The sequence below is a fragment of the Temnothorax americanus genome, unplaced genomic scaffold (genome assembly GCF_048541705.1).
Source record: "Temnothorax americanus isolate GAGA-0224 unplaced genomic scaffold, ASM4854170v1 Scaffold9, whole genome shotgun sequence".
In the NCBI taxonomy this organism is placed as follows: Eukaryota; Metazoa; Arthropoda; class Insecta; order Hymenoptera; family Formicidae; genus Temnothorax; species Temnothorax americanus.
In genome coordinates this window covers 1,272,997-1,292,149 of record NW_027509812.1, presented here as the reverse complement: position 1 = coordinate 1,292,149, position 19,153 = coordinate 1,272,997, and the positions used below count along the sequence as shown (strand labels likewise).

General features: G+C 38.9%; 1 protein-coding gene across 4 annotated transcripts in view; it reads right to left on the bottom strand.

The window, feature by feature from the left end:
* Nucleotides 1–6,629: 6,629 nt before the first annotated feature.
* Osp (myosin phosphatase Rho interacting protein outspread) overlaps nucleotides 6,630–19,153 on the bottom strand; it is a 176,032-nt gene continuing 163,508 nt past the window's right edge. The window contains exons 7-17 of one of the 4 annotated variants that reach the window (XM_077425525.1): nucleotides 17,894–18,066; nucleotides 17,438–17,578; nucleotides 17,193–17,354; nucleotides 16,314–16,486; nucleotides 15,176–16,131; nucleotides 14,924–15,080; nucleotides 11,989–14,832; nucleotides 11,609–11,900; nucleotides 10,773–11,193; nucleotides 8,887–9,051; nucleotides 6,630–8,632 (exon numbers count right to left, since the gene is read on the bottom strand). In XM_077425525.1, the coding sequence (XP_077281651.1) occupies nucleotides 8,484–8,632; nucleotides 8,887–9,051; nucleotides 10,773–11,193; nucleotides 11,609–11,900; nucleotides 11,989–14,832; nucleotides 14,924–15,080; nucleotides 15,176–16,131; nucleotides 16,314–16,486; nucleotides 17,193–17,354; nucleotides 17,438–17,578; nucleotides 17,894–18,066 (5,633 nt within the window). In that variant the 3' untranslated portion in view covers nucleotides 6,630–8,483. The remainder of the gene's footprint in view (nucleotides 8,633–8,886; nucleotides 9,052–10,772; nucleotides 11,194–11,608; nucleotides 11,901–11,988; nucleotides 14,833–14,923; nucleotides 15,081–15,175; nucleotides 16,132–16,313; nucleotides 16,487–17,192; nucleotides 17,355–17,437; nucleotides 17,579–17,893; nucleotides 18,067–19,153) is intronic. The other 3 variants (XM_077425527.1, XM_077425526.1, XM_077425528.1) reach the window with 3 other exon arrangements.

The following is a 19,153-nucleotide window of genomic DNA, read 5'->3' as shown; positions in this document are numbered from 1 at the left end:
ATGTTGAGCGAGGAGGTTGTCCGGATTGCAGTAGGTATTCCGCGGGTGTTTTGAAATGCGAAATGCGCTGAACGACACTGGGTCATATCTCGAGATATATATTCATTTTAACATTGTTATGTATGTTTTAATGCGAGACTTGCTCCCTCAGATATAATTAGACGCTAAAAGTTTCAAAATGTTGCTGCATAATGTTAGATAACAAGAAAAAGGTAGCCGCGAATGCCGACGGGCGACGTTGGACGAGAAATTCGGAGATCCGAAATACCACACGCGACACCAAATAAATCTTGAGAAATACGTATATTCTAACATTGTTATGTGTCCGTTAATGCAAATTATGCTCTCTCAAACGAGATTTGACAATAAAGAGTTTTAAAATGCTGTTGCATACGTTTTACATTTTCTCTGCCGTACTTTGCGTTTGCATAAATTATTCAAAAGAACATAATTAATAACTATTAACATAATTAATAATTAATATAACTATATTAATAATTAGATTAATAGAATACTATAATCTAAAATAATAATTAAAAAATAGCAAGAATTTAATTATGCATCAATGAAAACGTTAGAAAACAATAATAGTTAATAGAAAAATTAATTCGGATGATAAAGTAGACTTTAGTAGAGACGAAACTCAGGTTTTGCACCGCGAAATCTCGGAAATTTACTCCTGATATATTAGGAATGCATGTTGAGCGAGGAGGTTGACGGAGTTATTCCAAGCGCGGGTCTTGCCACCCCACATTGCCTCCTCGTAATCACGCTGCTATTGGTCAAAGCGCGGGAGCCTACTGCCCCTCCTATGCACAACTGCCAGCGCTCTGATTGGCCGTAGGCTGGGCATCCTTCGCATCCTCGTCGCGCGCCCGGCGCGCCGTTCCGATGGCGATGGGTAATAGTGGGGGTAGGCGTGCCGCTGCTCGAATAGCTACAAAAACCTCCTCGCTCATCATGCTTCCCGCGTAACAGGAGCGATTTCAGAGGAATTACAGACGACTCCAAACTCGAGATTCTTGCTTTCCTCATAACCTAACATTCTTTTCATAATTTTTATGATCTTTCAAGCGCCAAACGAATGCACGATATATTTCTCGTTATTACTTAATAATAATTTAATATTAATATCTATTGTTTGTTAAATTAATAACGTTTTTATTAATTACTTTTTGGTTTATATATGTACTATATAGGTATGTATGAATAACTGAAACTATTATACGAATTAATGCAGTGCTCGTGCTCGGCCGGCTCGGCAGAAAGGTTGTAGAAGCTCCGAAATGCGCTGAACGACACTGGGTCATATCTCGAGAAATATATTCATTTCAACATTGTTATGTATGCTTTAATGCGAGACTTGCTCTCTCAGATGTAATTAGACGCTAAAGAGTTTCAAAATGTTGCTGCATAATGTTAGATAACAAGAAAAAGGTAGCCGCGAATGCCGACGGGCGGCGTTGGATGACAAATTCGGAGCTCCGAAATGCAACACCGATACCAAATAAATCTCGAGAAATACGTTTATTTTAATATTATTATGTATTTTTTAATACGAGGCATGCTCTCTCGAATGTGATTAGACTATAAATAATTATAAAATGCTGTTGCATAATGCCAGCCAGCGAGAAAGAGGTAGAGGCGAATGCCGACGAGCGGCGTTGGACGACAAAGTCGGAGCTCCGAAATACCACACGCGACACCAAATAAATCTCGAGAAATACGTTTATTCTAACATTGTTATGTGGCCTTTAATGCGAATTAGGCTCTCTCGAATAAGATTAAACGATAAAGAGTTATAGAAAGCTGTTGCATAATGCTATAGCTAACGAGAGAAAGGTAGCTGCGAATGCCGACGGGCGGCGTTGCATGGACGACAATTTCGGAGATCCGAAATACGATACGCGAGACCAACTAAATCTTGAGAAATACGTTCATTTTAACATTGTTATGTGTCCTTTAATGCGAGGCATGCTCTCTCGAATGTGATTAGACGATAAATAATTATAAAATGTTGTTACATATCAGTTAACGAGAAAAAATATTAGAAGCTGCGTATGCCTTTGCTCGGCGGGAACGTATTAGAAGCTCTGAAACGCGACGAACGACTGCAGGAGATATTTCTAGAAATACATTTATTTTAACGTTGTTATGTGTTTTTTAATGCAAATTAAGATGTCTCGAACAAGATTCAACGATAAAGAGTTATAGAATGCTGAATATAATTTACCATATAAAAATGTAAAAAAAAAAAACCTATTTCTCGAGATTCGTTTTTTCGTCTTATAAGATTTTCGTCTTACAATAAACGGAAGTAAATAATTGCCAATAATAAAAATGACCAATTCTAATAGAGTATATAGAGCGCGATCTAAAAAGTGCTTTTTGAATCATCTTTTTGTCTTTTACGATTGCCGAGATATAAACGTTTAATGAAAATGACGAATGCAGCGAGGCGCGCGCGATTCTTTTGGCCAGCTCGCGCTTTATATTGCTTTAATAAACGAAAGTACGTAATTGCGAGTAATACAATTGGAGTAATACCAAGGGCAAAGTACGAAGTACAAAGTCTTTTTTTAATCATCTTTCTATCATTTACGGTTGCCGAGATATAAGCATTTTATGAAAGTCAGAAATCATTTGTCACCCGATCTTTACGGCGTACGCTTTATCATATATATGTTAAATTAAAAGGATGAAGGACGTACAATTATTGGGAAGGTTATAGAAGCTCTGAAATGCGACGAACGACACCGGATATATAAATCTCGAGAGATATATCTTTATTCTAACATTTTTATGTGTTTTATAACGCAAATTATGCTCTCTTGAATAAAATTACACGATAAAGAGTTTATTGCATTTTGGAGTTTTAATTTCTACCTTTCCGACATTCGCATCTTATACCTCTCTCTCGTTGGCTATAGCATTATGCAACAGCTTTCTATAACTCTTTATCGTTTAATCTTATTCGAAAGAGCCTAATTCGCATTAAAGGACACATAACAATGTTAGAATAAACGTATTTCTCGAGATTCATTTGGTGTCGCGTGTGACATTTCGGATGAGCTCCGACTTTGTCGTCCAACGCCGCTCGTCGGCATTCGCCTCTACCTCTTTCTCGCTGGCTAGCATTATGCAACAGCATTTTATAATTATTTATCGTCTAATCACATTCGAGAGAGCATGCCTCGCATTAAAGAATACAAAACAATATTAAAATGAACGTATTTCTCGCGATTCATTTAATAATTATGGTATTTCAAAGCTCCAACTTTGACGTCCAACGCCGCCCGTCGGCATTCGATCGCGGCTACCTTTTTCTTGTTATCGAACATTATGCAGCAACATTTTGAAACTCTTTAGCGTCTAATTACATCTGAGAGAGCTAGTCTCGCATTAAAACATACATAACAATGTTAAAATGAATATATTTCTCGAGATATGACCCAGTGTTGTTCAGCGCATTTCGCATTTCAAAACACGCCGCGGAATACCTACTGCAATCCGGACAACCTCCTCCCACAACATGCTTTCCTGATATATCAGGAGTAAATTTCCGAGATTTCGCGGTGCGAAACCTGAGTTTCGCCCTACTTTATCATCCGACTTAATTCTTCTATTAACTTTTATTGTCTTCTATAACGTCTCTACTGACGCATAATTAAATTCTTGCTATTTTTTAATTATTATTTTAGATTACAGTATTCTATTAATCTAGTTATTAATATAGTTATTAATTATGTTCTTTTGAATAATTTATGCAAACGCAAAATGCGGCAGAAAGTTTCGCATATTGAAATGTAAAACGTATGCAACAGCACTTTAAAACTCTTTATTGTCAAATCTCGTTTGAGAGAGCATGATTTGCATCAACGAATACATAACAATGTTAAAATGAATATATATCTCGAGATATGACCCAGTGTCGTTCAGCGCATTTCGCATTTCAAAACACCCGCGGAATACCTACTGCAATCCGGACAACCTCCTACCACAACATGCTTTCCGGATATATCAGGAGTAAATTTCCGAGATTTCGCGGTGCAAAACCTGAGTTTCGTCTCTACTAAAATCTACTTTATCATCCGAATTAATTTTTCTATTAACTATTATTGTTTTCTAACGTTTTCATTGATGCATAATTAAATTCTTGCTATTTTTTAATTATTATTTTAGATTATAGTATTCTATTAATCTAATTATTAATATAGTTATATTAATTATGTTCTTTTGAATAATTTATGCAAACGCAAAGTACGGCAGAAAAAATGTAAAACGTATGCAACAGCATTTTAAAACTCTTTATTGTCAAATCTCGTTTGAGAGAGCATAATTTGCATTAACGGACACATAACAATGTTAGAATATACGTATTTCTCAAGATTTATTTGGTGTCGCGTGTGGTATTTCGGATCTCCGAATTTCTCGTCCAACGTCGCCCGTCGGCATTCGCGGCTACCTTTTTCTTGTTATCTAACATTATGCAGCAACATTTTGAAACTCTTTAGCGTCTACGTACATCTGAGAGAGCAAGTCTCGCATTAAAACATACATAACAATGTTAAAATGAATATATTTCTCGAGATATGACCCAGTGTCGTTCAGCGCATTTCGCATTTCAAAACACCCGCGGAATACCTACTGCAATCCGGACAACCTCCTCGCTCAACATGCTTTCCTGATATATCAGGAGTAAATTTCCGAGATTTCGCGGTGCAAAACCTGAGTTTCGTCTCTACTAAAGTCTACTTTATCATCCGAATTAATTTTTCTATTAACTATTATTGTTTTCTAACGTTTTCATTGATGCATAATTAAATTCTTGCTATTTTTTAATTATTATTTTAGATTATAGTATTCTATTAATCTAATTATTAATATAGTTATATTAATTATTAATTATGTTAATAGTTATTAATTATGTTCTTTTGAATAATTTATGCAAACGCAAAGTACGGCAGAGAAAATGTAAAACGTATGCAACAGCATTTTAAAACTCTTTATTGTCAAATCTCGTTTGAGAGAGCATAATTTGCATTAACGGACACATAACAATGTTAGAATATACGTATTTCTCAAGATTTATTTGGTGTCGCGTGTGGTATTTCGGATCTCCGAATTTCTCGTTCAACGTCGCCCGTCGGCATTCGCGGCTACCTTTTTCTTGTTATCTAACATTATGCAGCAACATTTTGAAACTTTTAGCGTCTAATTATATCTGAGGGAGCAAGTCTCGCATTAAAACATACATAACAATGTTAAAATGAATATATATCTCGAGATATGACCCAGTGTCGTTCAGCGCATTTCGCATTTCAAAACACCCGCGGAATACCTACTGCAATCCGGACAACCTCCTACCACAACATGCTTTCCTGATATATCAGGAGTAAATTTCCGAGATTTCGCGGTGCGAAACCTGAGTTTCGCCTACTTTATCATCCGAATTAATTCTTCTATTAACTTTTATTGTCTTCTATAACGTCTCTACTGATGCATAATTAAATTTTTGCTACTTTTTAATTATTATTTTAGATTACAGTATTCTATTAATCTAATTATTAATATAATTATATCAATTATGTTCTTTTGAATAATTTATGCAAACGCAAAATGCGGCAGAAAATTTCGCATACTGAAATGTAAAACGTATGCAACAGCATTTTAAAACTATTTATTGTCAAATCTCGTTTGAGAGAACATGATTTGCATTAACGTACACATAACAATGTTAAAATAAACTTTCGTATTTCTCGAGATTCTTGTCGTTCGTTACATTTGAGAGCTTGCCGGCTAAACGGTGCCTGAGTCGACGGCACTTGTCGCTATTGTTTTCTCGTTGACGAGCAGCGTAACATAGAACGCGTATTGAGATCATACGTTTGTTTTTTGTGTAAAAGTGAGATGTATTTAGTTATTAATTAATTTGTTAAATTAGTAAATGGAATGAAATATACATTTCTGCTTGAGATCTGTCGAATATCGTACAACCTTCTTTATTGTTGTGACGTCGTTTTCTTGTATCTTAAATTATTTATAATTTTATATTAACATTGTTGTTCGATATTTTGTTTATATAACGTTGATAAATTAAAGACATTATTCGAAAATTGTTTAGTATATAGTGCATCAATGTACATGTACGGAGCCACGCTTTCCTGCTTGGCATTTCATAACTTTTTATCTTTGAATCCTGTACATAAATGCAAGCTAAGTTTTAACAACAATATTAAAATGAAGATATTTCACGAGAATCGTAAAGTGTTATAACGTTGCGTGTCAGTATATGTATATCCTTACAAGCCATTTTTACCACGTAAGTGTATTATTTAATGGCATATTAAAATTGTTCATTGTCAAATCTTTTGCAAAAATGCATACTTACCATCAATAATTACAAGGCGTTGTTGAAAAAAGATGTTCCTCGAAAATTATCTGTTTTAAATCTCTATCCATTTGGATTTTCGTAAATTTGTCTATTTTAATTATGCTCGTATTTAAGAAAAGATTTTCGGTATTGTAAAGTGCATTTCGGGAAAAAAAACAGAAACATATGCCGATACACCCGCAGCTGGGTGTACAAAGAGGCAGTTAATTATTAAATAATAATTATTGTTGCTGGATAAATGTGTTCATGGTTACGGTATTTTATTTCAAACGTTATATATAAATTATCATACAAATACAATAGCATAATCGTAATATATTATAAATGTTAAACAATCCTGAGTAATTATTCTACATAAGGGACAATCGAAAAGTTTTTAACATCCACTATATCGTTTTAATATCGAGCGAATCACTGGAACGAATCGCAGTATAATATATGTATAATATAAAATACAATAGTAACATATAAACAATCCATACACACAATATATGGGAGATTGTGGGGAAAGGGAGGAATTAATCGTCTATATTTTATATTGATCCTTAATAAAACGTCATAAACTATACAGTATTAACATCAAATGATCGCAATCTGAAAACATTTACATAATGAGAAGATGCGATAATACACAGTGCAATACCATATCGCCGTATTACGTGCAATATCTATACATAACAAGAGCGAGAAACAAGCGTAAAATGATATCTTCGTTCTCGATTAACAAACTAAAATTCAATTCTCTCTTTTTTTTCCTTTTATAACCATCCAACCTAATAATATCAGAAATATCTTGTCTGTAATAATCAGAAGTGCATAATTCATATAAAATATTCGTGTCTTAAAGATAACAAACTTAACGGGATCCCCTCTAAGAGAGGATAGACATACGCAAATATAGAATCAAATTTAACCAGCATATAAAATGGAATCTGCTGTTTAACTTGACAAATATACTCAACAAATACAAATCAAAATTACGAAAATCCAATGATGTTAAACATTTAATCATTCGTATTTCAACGTTAATACACTTAAAAAATATTATTTCCTTTAATAATAACCGTAGAGTAGGATTTGTTTAACGTGAAAAATCAAAGCGTAATTTCATTCATCGAGTACATTAAGCCGATGCAAATTTCAAGAAGATTGTGGAAACCTAATAAATATTTATCCTTGGTCCTATATATTTTTACATCGAGACACAGTTCTACGCTACATTATAATAAGCTATCACGACGATTGTATACATGTTTCGTAATACATTTCCTTAACACACACGCTTTTTAGCACCAAACAGTAAATCGTGAAGAATTTTGCGCACAGCGTTTTGCGGTAAATAATGCCCCCGAAATATGTATTCCAAAATTGCGACATTCGCGAAAAGTCAATTGTAGCAAAAGACCTGCTCGCAACTAACGGTAAAAAAATGCATATCAAAGAACGGTCGCCCGCAAAAGGGGAACGTGACACGCGAGTAAATACGCTTAGAAAAATTTCTCGGGAAAAACTCTGTCAAAAATGACCTATCGCGATCGATAGACCCGCGATGAATTCTTGACATTATGAATTTTCACATCATGGAAGAAGAAGGATTGTACAATCCTTCCTCTTCTAGTAATCGGGACTCGTTTCGGCTATTGAATCATGTTTACTTAATAAACATGTTCAATATTCACGACGAGCGCGATCGGTATTTCGACTTTGGTCCATCAAAAATCATCCAAGCCTCACGCGATTCTCGTATGGCAGTGGTGAAATTGTAATTCGTGTTCACGCGAATCACACAGATATGGTATTATCCGAATGGTCTGTGTCTCGTGGAGCGTTTTAAAATTATTTATGGTTCCATTATATGTATATCAAAATACTTTCAGTCTTCGAGTTTCCGAAAGAAGAAGCACAGAACGGTATTTCCTCTTTTATTTCGATATCATAAATGGTGTCCATTATCCAGGTTGCTTAAATTTTGTCTGTCAAATAATTTTAAATACGTCAAATGTAATCGTTTTGACCATTTCTGTGTACGTACACGTATTATCTAGTTATTAATCAAATGAAATAAAAAAAAAAAAAAACAAACAAAAATTCAGAGCTCAAAACGTTTCTTCCTTTCGGCGACCATGCCCACGGCGGGTAGAGGAGGGTGAAGTGGATGATGGTAACTCGGTGTGGGTGTCGGAGGTAGACTGCGACAACTTCTGCTGGACCACCTCACTGCTGGAGACCTCATCAACTCTGTAATGCATAAACAAACAGAATGAATATATAAACAGAACTCTTCAAGCGTCATTATCCTGCACAATTATAAAGCGTCTCGAGGCATCCATGAATTGTGAACAAAAATTATAAATGTACAATTTTACATGTGACACGAGAACTAAAGCAGACATACGAATATCATACACATCGTGATAAAATGCGATAGACATGAAAGCAGGTAGCACTTATTAAGTGACACTCAATAAAGCGAACGAAGGAGACAAACAGACCTGCAACGGAGAGAGCTGCGGGTTCCGGGGTGAGGCGGGATGTGTGACGAGCGTTGGCACGGAGGGTGTATGCCTGCGAGTGCTGCTGCTTTTCATTCTGCTTGGTCTCCTGCCACCGTTGGGCGCCAGTGCCGCTGCCGACTCGCATCTCTGTTGTTGTGCCACCTTACATGTCAAACAGTTGTCGAAATATTGTTACGCTCAATGCATATCGTTACATGTATCCGTAAACGTCTTTCACATACAGACAGCATCAGTTATTGTGTCGCGTTACAAAAGTGAGAATTAAATTCACGATTAAAACTGTAAATTATTAAATATGAATTATCAGCCGCTAATGCTTCAGATACTTTTGATTATCGTAGAATCGTAGAAGGAATTTGTTACTTGCATCTCAGATTTATTACATCTTCTCTAAATCTATTTAATTTAGATCTTTACATCGCTTTTAGAATATATATGTATTATTGTACGTACGTATATATACGTAATTATATAAAAACTACTATAAAAACCAATGCAAAGATATATACAACATACATTTTATTTGGAAAAAATATATATGTATATATATATCCTTTGCGAATATTTTAAGATAATAGAAAACTAAATTTTAATTTAAATTAATTTAGGCTGATTTCAAATTCTATTATTGTTACGGTTACATTAATGCATATTGCGATATTCTCAGTTGGAGATGTGCCAGTGACTAAATCCCTATATGATATAGTGATGTGTGTGATTTTTCTCAGTCACATTAAAGAAAAATGTATGTATACTTTGAACTGGGCTAATTAATGCCGATATAAATTTCTTTGTGAAAATTCTGATATGTAAATATATTTTCATTTGACAACTGTCACATCAACGTAGTTTGTACATCACCTGCACATCTTTAGCACATTATATACGATACATGACTAATTTATATATTTATTATAAATTATACATTTTTTTATAGCAAGGCAAAGTTATTTTGTATATTGCACATCAGTGGACCCGTACACAATTAATGTTAGCAAATAATCAGCGTTAGACAAGCATTGCATAATGCATCGTATGCAATTGATATCAGACAATAGGCACGCTTTTGACGTTAGAGTTGTCAGTAACCCATAAATAACTTAATTAAGATCAGGAAACCGCCAATTTTGTCGATTATTCTTATGGAAATTTATACAATAATTAACAATATAGTCATAATAAAAAGAAAAAGCAAACTCATTCGTATATACATGCAATAAAGATAAGTTCTTCACAGAAGATAAAAAACGTCACATTCCTCGGTAAATATTGCACAGTTATATGCATAATTAAGCGGCCTCTACATATTCACGTAATTACATCTATATTATGCAATACTGATTATTTAATGTCTACAAAATCATATCTACATTAATATTATTGACACAATTAATATTATTGCATTAATAATATTGGTCGTGTAAAGCCCGCTTAAAATAATATGCTCACAGTCTTCATATCAGTCAGCAATAATTTAACGGTGTTAATAGCGCTGTTAATTTCCAAAGCACGTGTTAATCTCATACTCTCTCTCCACAAGGTAATAACAATTAAAGACAGAAACCTTATCTGATACTCGCAATTTTTCCCGTTTTTCTGGCGTTATATTAGGAAACGCTTTTCATTTAGGGACGCAACATTTTCGGTTACGTATGCGAAAAATCATTTCGAGTAAAAATCTTCAACCAGTACCAATCATAAAGTAACAACGACATCATCGACAGTAAAACCACAATTACGTCAGTGATTACGCAGTAATATTTTACAAAAGCACCGTGGACTCTCCCGCTGTCGACCGACAATACATTCCATCACCGTCGATTTTTCTCCCTTTCCTTCTCTCCTTCATCTCTCTTCTGTACCTTGATACTGATGAGGCAGGCCGCTCCTCGGTCTCAAGCTGTCCCATAACGACGTGCCCAGGTTGCCGTTACGCTCCTTTTGCCCTAAACTCGCCGGCGGCTCTTTCCCGTCAACGTGCGAGCCGGAAACACCGGCACTACTCGCCGGCCTGGCCAAACTACTCGAGTACGGCAACGAGACGGACTTTACGCGCTCGAGTCTGTACGAGAATGCGCTCTGAGGCCGATCCGTCAACAGAGACTGTTTTTGCAACGCGCTGGATAAGGAGCTCGCTCCTTTCATACTCCGTTCGCACGTTAATTTCTGTTCGCCGCCACCCTGATTACCTCTGAGGCGTTGTGGCGAGTAGGCGGGCGAGTAGTCTAGCGACAGGGCGGCTTTCGACGGCACGCCGGGCGATTCACGAAGGGTGTCCCCATGCTGTTAGTGAAATATCGAAAATATGCGTCAATGCGGCTGATGGGCGAGCGGGAGGGACGGGTTAAACGCTAATCAAATCGCTTCAACTGTCCGTTAACAATTACATCAGTTGTGATATTTGCGACTCATCGAATCGTCGGACGATCTAACATTACATTATTTACAGGGCCCAGTACAAGTTCGAGAACGAGTGAAAACGATGAGGCGGTCGTTAATAAAAAGCGCATAGATTTTTATTTGAGCGATTAAGATACTAATATGGTCGGAATTTCGTTAAAGCGCGACAAGCTCACTAGGTGAAACACCGTAATATGTAATTGCAGCAGAGTTAATCAATTTAGTAGTGTACATGTTGTTAACCACATCTACTCTTTTTTTCTAAAACGATAAACTTCCAGCCGAGGGACAGCCGTACCTTGAATTGTTGTTGCAGTCGATGCATCTCTTCCCTCGGTTCGGCGAGCTCGTTGTCCCTACCTCTTAGAATATGTATAGTGTCGTTGATACCGCTGTCGTTCGTCTCCAATACCAGATGCGCTCGCAACTGCTTGTTCCTCGCGTCCAGTTGCATGATGTGCTGTTGCGCCTGGGCGAGTTGCTTGGACAGATTGCCCACTTTCTCCTCCAACGCGGCCGACTCCACGCACTTGGACGAATACTTTGCAGACAGAGAAAGAATCTCTTGCTTGATCTCCTCCATTTCCTCCCTGTACGAAAGAAAAGACATGCATTTATAACATCTACAAATCTACATCAATTTAACTCGATGAATATCAAATTAAAATCCTCGCATACTCATGTTCTTTGTGCAGCACGCCAATGTCCTCGCGCGCCTGCATCTGCTTGATGAATTCTTGCTTGAATTTGGCAATCTCCTTCTGCACTTCGTGTTCGTGCGCTTTCCTCATGGCGTCTAATGCAGCCAGAGTCGCCTGTGTCTCTTCGGAGAGCGCCTGTTCCTTTTCCACCCTGAGGTTCTCCAGTTCCTGCCGATGTTTCTCTTCCATCTCGGCGATGATGCGCCTGTGCGAGTTCTCCATAGCCAACAAACCTTTTTCGCATAACGCGCGTAGCTGCTTAATCTCCTCCTTGTATCGCTTTCGCGTCTCGGCGTCGGTGTCTAATTCGGCGCTTATCGATCTCTGATAAGCAGCTCTCAACTCGTTCACGTGAGCCGAATGCTCGGAATCCATCGCGTTGAGACGATGCTCCAGTTTCCTGGCTCTCTCGCGTAAACTGGCCGCCTCGTGCTCGTACTGTGTCGTCAGAGATTGCCGCTGGTTGTCTAATTCGCCCTTGATATCCATCAAATCTCTCTCCTGATTGCGCTTGAGCGTCTCTAATTCCTGATTATGTTCGTTAGTTATCTTTTGAATAGTTTCCTGCAGTTGATTGCACGTCTGACACGACATGTTGTTCATATAATCGCTCAGCTTCCTTATCTGTTCTCGTAAATGCAAGCATTTCTCACATATGCTAGACCAATCCGCGGCGCTGCTCGTCGACTTGGGCCAAACGATACCGTCGATTTTCATGCCTGTTTTATCTCTTATACATTTGCTGAGCTCAGCTAGATTCTCTTCCAAGTGAAACAATGACTGACTAACGTTCTTGAGCTGCTCTTTCGACTCTCTTCTACCGGATATTCTATCCTCGCATTCCTTAGTCAATCGTTGGTAAAGGTAACTATATTCCGCGTCGAGAATCGGATTACTTTGAAGATCGTATCCTTCGTCATTTGCCAAACAGGAAAGGATCTCTTCGTTTCGGATAAGACTAGATACGAAAGTCTCGCCAGACAATGTCGTAGGTGATTGCCGAGTGGTTTCCTGAAGAAGGGCGATTCTGGAATCTATTAAAGCCTTGTGCGCAATTACGTCGGCGTAGTCTGTGAGCAGTTGGCGGGATTCGTGCTTGGAATCGGGCGTCGTCAACTTGTTCTTCTTCATCGTACGCAGGCAATCCTCGTAAGCCTCCGACAGCTCATGTATGGAGACCTCCATCTCTTGGCGTAATCTCGCTTGCGCTGCGTCCACCCACGATTCTAGCTTAATATTGTCCACGTTATCAAAGCTAAGGCAAATATCCGTGATCGAGGTGACGTTTTGCTCGTACAATTGTCCATAACGCATGATAACATGAGACACTTCTGCCTGCACGAGTTCTTTGCTCACGGTCTCCTGCGCTAAAGCCCATGCCTCGCGAATACGTCTATCCTCGAGTAGTTTCTTGTTCGAGCCACTGATCTGTTTGCCTGCGAGGTCCTCCTGCTCGGACAGACTCAACGTCTCGGCGGCCAGAGATTCCGCGAGCTGTCGCAACTTTGCGTCCTTGTACTTCCGCATGATCTCGTTGATCTCCCGCTGCTTCTGCAGCAGAAAGTTAAGACTTTCGCTGCGAGCGGCACTAATCTCCTTCGGCGTTTCCGTCGATACAGAGGCGTGTCCTATCAGTACTAACTTACTCGCTAACACTTTAGTGAGATACTGAATGTAATTCGTTTTTTGGTACGTTTTGGGCTTAGTTCCGTGAATCTTACGTTTTAAGCTTGAGGCAAGCTGACTAGTTTCGACCAATTCACTCAGAACGGCACTTCTGTCCGTTGTGCGATTCAGCGCGCATTTTATCTGCCGCAGGATCACAGACTCGAAGGCTATCCTCTCGGCGACGAGTCTCATCTTCTCCCTCTCGTCCAAGCGGCCTTCCTGCGCCAGCAACTGCCGTCTCTTCGTGAGATCGCTCAGTTTGTCCTTAAGTATAGTTTCTAGCCTAGATACCATTACTCCTACTGACTCGGTGATTTGAGCGCTAGCCTGGTTCTTCTTACATTCTAAGCACGAGTCTAATATTTCATTCACTTCGCGCAAACATTTTTCGGCCTTATCCTCCGCTTGCGTCGAGCCGAGACATTTTTCCAATCGTCTTTTCGACTTTGACACTACTCTCTCTAGTTTCTTCAGCCTTGCCATGACCTCTAACGATATTTCGGAGGACCCGCTGATTTCGCTACACTCACTGGAGTCTTTTTCTGCGTCACTGACCATGGTCTCAGCAACGCTCGCCACTTTTGTTTCCAGAGTACTGAGTCTAATCAACACTTTCATTGGTTCAGAACTCGTCGCGCTGTCTAAAGATTTTCTTCGCAGTCTAGCTCGATCTAGATTCTTACTTTCTCTCCTCTTCTCTTTTTTCGGATTAGGACTCGACTCCTTTGAGCTGCTGCCAGCCGAAACAGGAGCGCTGATGCTTTTGCCTCTCTCTATAGCACATATTTTATTTTCTAGATCCAACAGTTTGTCCTCCACCTCCTGAGAGATCTGAAAAGATTCTCTTCCTTTAAGAGAGAGTGATCTTCTCTTATCTCTGCTCTCAGCTTTTGTCAGCTTTTGCTTCAGCGTTCTAATTTGCTTTTCGCTAGCGGCTAACTTGTTGGTTAAGTCCTGGATTCTCGCCGCCATTAACTGAATCTGTGCTTGATTTGTCTCGCTGGCATTAGCTGCGTCCTGCTTATGCGCAAAGATTTCTAATTCCAAAACATCTTGTGTCGCATGAGCTTCTCGTAGTTCTTTCCTCATGGCTCGAATCTCCATGACAGCCTTCTCGAAACGGCTTCGCAACTCATCGTATTCCTCCATGACTCTGCAATAAAAATTCACATTTTATACGATTAGTACTGTATTTGATTATTACGCTTGCAATATATTTCTTATGTTTTACAATGCGCATTTACCTTTCCTTGTCCAATGCAGTCAAATTTAAATCCAACTCGATATTGGTCAAGTCGCTAAGCGAATCGAAGCTTCGTCCACGTTCTCTCGAAGCTGAGAGTCCATTCTTTTCCTCCAATTCCCTTACTCTGTTATAAAGTCGTTCATTTTCCTCGATACCTAATTTAAGGAATAATGCATTATCAGTCAAACATTATTTAAACTTTGTTAAAATAAAAATTGTGTGTTTCATCATAAACAAAATATATACATACCTTGCGACAATCTGTCACTGATAGCTGCTGTTTCCGCCTGTAGATGCTCGACGTTTCGATGATTCGACGTCAATTCGTTCGTAAGCATCTCACATCTCTCCGTCGTCTCTCTCAGGATAGCCTCTGTTTCAAGTAATTTACATTCCAAGACTTCTTTTTCCCTGTTGTACACCTTTTTCATTTTCTCCAAATCGTCCAGATCCTTATTCCTCTGCTGCTCCGTCCTCTGTATCGTATTCAACAATTCTTCCACTTGTTTCTCCCTGATGGACGCCTCCGCTTTCTGCTGTCGGAGCCTAGACAGCTCCTTCTCTGCACTCGCGATGTCGGTTCGCGCCGCATTCAGCTGCGATTTCAAACTCTCGATTTCGTTCTCCTGACGCTCGACAATGACTAGTAACGTACTCGGATGGGACTGATTCTGATCTAATTGATCGCGCAACAGCGACACTTGATTCTCCAAAAGCTCAACGATAAGAGGGCTGTCGTTGGTACTCGAGAGGCAGCTGTTGTTCTGCAGATGGCCATTGTTCTGCTCCTCGTCCTCGCCGAGTTCGCAGCAAGCCATCATCAAATCCTCTGATCTCACGCTGTCCAGGGTGCTTCTTCGCGAGCTCGGTGGAGAACTTCGACTTCTCTTGTAGACTCTCGATCTGGAACTCGATCTAGACCGAGCTTTCACCCTCGACAACGCGGTTCTCGTTAACGGTGGCGACGGTGGTAACTCCGACCACTCGTGGTTTGCCGCATCCGACCAGCCGGAACCCTTCAACGTCATAGGCCAATCGTCGTTCCTCACCAACGGCGGCGATACCGGCATCTCCGACCAGTCGCCGGACTCTCTTCGTCCACCCTCGGAAGCGGTCCTATACTCTTCGTCAGACGAGAACAGAACCGATCTGGGCGTGATGGATGTCGATGGAACGACAGAGTCTCTTTCACGATCCGTAATGGATCTATAAAACAATAATATACGTTCTTAAAAATGTAATTAATTATCTCTTGGAAAAATTTCTCTATCTTGCAAAAGATATACTTGCAATATAATACATGATATGTATAACTCTTTTTAAGCGTTATATATGCACTTTTTAAATAAAAAAAATTGTATGCTAAACAATTGTGTAATTATACTCACGTAGTAGGTGACTGCGGATTCGTCTCTTGCTGAGTATCCGTGCAGACGGTAAGAGAATCCACGTTACTATCAGGATCAGGCAGATTGGCCGCTCTTCTGATGGCCGACATCCAACTGGACCTAATACCAGCTGTCACCGCGGACAGCACCGTGCTACCTCTGTCGTCCCAGGCCTGCGTCGTAAGCCAAAGTAGTTAGTACGCGTCGCACGAAGGACATAAGCATGAAAGAAATGTCATGCAACCACATAGGCTTCATCTCGAGCGAGAAAGGCGACCGCTGCCAACAATCAATAGTGTGAACAAGAAGCTCCCGATTTATTCTACCGTGAAATTGAGTTAGCATTTTCTTCTGGACGCTCCCATTCTAAATGCGGGAGCTAATTCCGATCTTCTAATTCAAACAAACGTATCTATCTCAACTGGCTTAAGTTGAAGTTGCCAATAATATATCTTTTAATACTTCTGACTATTTTTCATCTTTTCACGTCTCGTTTATTATGCAAAAAATGTATTTAAAAATTTTTCTAAAGAGAGAGAGAGAGAGAGAGAGAGAGAGAGAGAGAGAGAGAGAGAGAGAGAGAGAGAGAGAGAGAGAGAGAGACATGTGAATCTAATTCTCCTGACTTCAAGACAAACTTTTCCAAATTCTTTACATTAATATACATTCAATTTTTCTCTACTTTGAACTTTTCCAGTGAAAAAAGTGGGTCACGCTAGATCATAGAAAGTCGCTAGACTTTAATTTAAAATAAAACAATATTATCGCGTAATTAAGAAGCTGTAATTAAGCAAATTGCCTTGCAAAAGGGGCTACTCTCCGGGAAACACAAACGCTTCTCTCTCACGCAAACGCGATATCATAATTACGAATACTCACGACAGTCTGGAATCCGTAATTTCGTGCGACCTGAAGCGGCGTGACTGCGGTGACAGTATTGAGGTCTATAACGCCATCCATAATGCCCTTGTCCTCCGCACAGGGATCCCTATAGTACATCAGTCCGCAACCCCTCAGAACAAACCAATGTTTGTTCCATTCCTAAAAATAAAAAAAAAAAAATAAATAATTTTATTAAGCGAGATTTATGGGACTCCTCTCGCTATCGAATATGCGAGACGCACTTTGTTCAAGCCTTGCTTCATCAACCAGCCCTTTTTGATGTTCAGTAAGTCCTCTGCCGGCAGATCGACTCTCAACTCGGAAGTAGGTGAATACCTGATGCCGGAAATATCTAGGCCACAGCCGTCGGGATCGCCTCTGATCTGTACGTGAAATGCGTATCATAATGTATCTTATTTTATACTATTTTAATCAATTAAAATCAATATCAATGATCTTCTATACAATAAAAATTATTCATTCAATTAATCAGTGTCAATAATTTTCTATATATATAAACGTCGTATTTTTATTTCTCACAAAAGCTTAATTGCATGATTAAATAAGTCGAATCAGATATATTCCCGTAAAATATCTAATAAATGTGCTTTAAAGAATAGTGAGTAATTGTTATTCTGCCGATGTGCGAGGTACAATTAGCGGCCAATAATAGTTTTTCGTATCTCTCCATTACGTACAAGTTTATCCTGATGAGCCGCATTGACCGCATCTACGACGTCTCTCGTTGGCTCCGAAGTTCTTGGCTTAATTCTTCTCACTCGTGGCTGCGTTAACGAAGCTGCTATATCTCGTAGCTTTCCCTCTCTCTCCCGTTCGTGCTCCAAAAGTATCCTCCGGCACGCATCGTCGTCTGCACAATATACATATACTTTCCTATACATTTCTGCATCACGCAACATCGCAATGTAATGTTAACGAATTTATCTGGTCCATCTATCTAATCATTTATTCTCTATAATTTCGATCTGTTCACGAGCCTAACGGCGTACTCCAGGACAGTATAATTATAATTATGATATTTAGAATGCCGATGAGAGGGCAACCCAAAAGACCACCGCACGAGACGAAACCGTTAAGTCGGCTTTCTGCGTTCGTATAGTTATCGAATATTCGTTTCGCTACCTCGCGTTGCCGCGTCGGCAAGTTAACTAATTAATTTCTTTTCTGCTTAAGCGCCCCATTCGCCCGACATGGGCGCTCGTTGGCACGGGTAAACGACTACGCCGCATTAATTGACTGCCGACTAATTAATAACTTTCTAGCCAATATGATGCCGCAACAAGCGAAAGACCGTCTTGTGCGCGCTTTACTTCTCGTTTATCTTAGCGGTATGTCAAAATCAACCACGTCATTATATTAATGGCTATCTCTCGTCATAAAAAAGACGTTACTGTTTCATCTAGGGAATGAATTGAATTATTGACAGATTAAAATATATAACTGAAGTCGGTCGAAAATTCAATTATATCAAACGGGACTCTATAAAATTAAATTAGCATAGTGAACGACATTAAAATAAATATAAATTTGCTTAAACCTTCGTGAGAGAATCACGGTTTTGCTAATAAATCGACGACTTCTCGTGAATAAATTCCGCATCGGAATCTTTCGTCGGACGCGACTAAAAAGGCTGTAAGGAGAATCAGAAATGTTAAGAATTTTATAAAATTTGAAACACAAGCTTTATAAATAATGTCAGCATGTAAATTTTTCAAGGGTTTTTTTTACCGGTTAGTTTTTGAGAATAATTCATATGTCTTATTTATAAAAGACGCTTATGTATTAAATTTTATGCAATTCTTAACATATCTGATTCTCCTCACAACCACCTTAAACCGACCAGGGCTAATCGGCGATCTGCGGTTCAATCGCGCGAGTGATTTCGGTACTCCGATAAGACAGACGCGTTTCAATAATCCACGTTAATTGGAAATCGT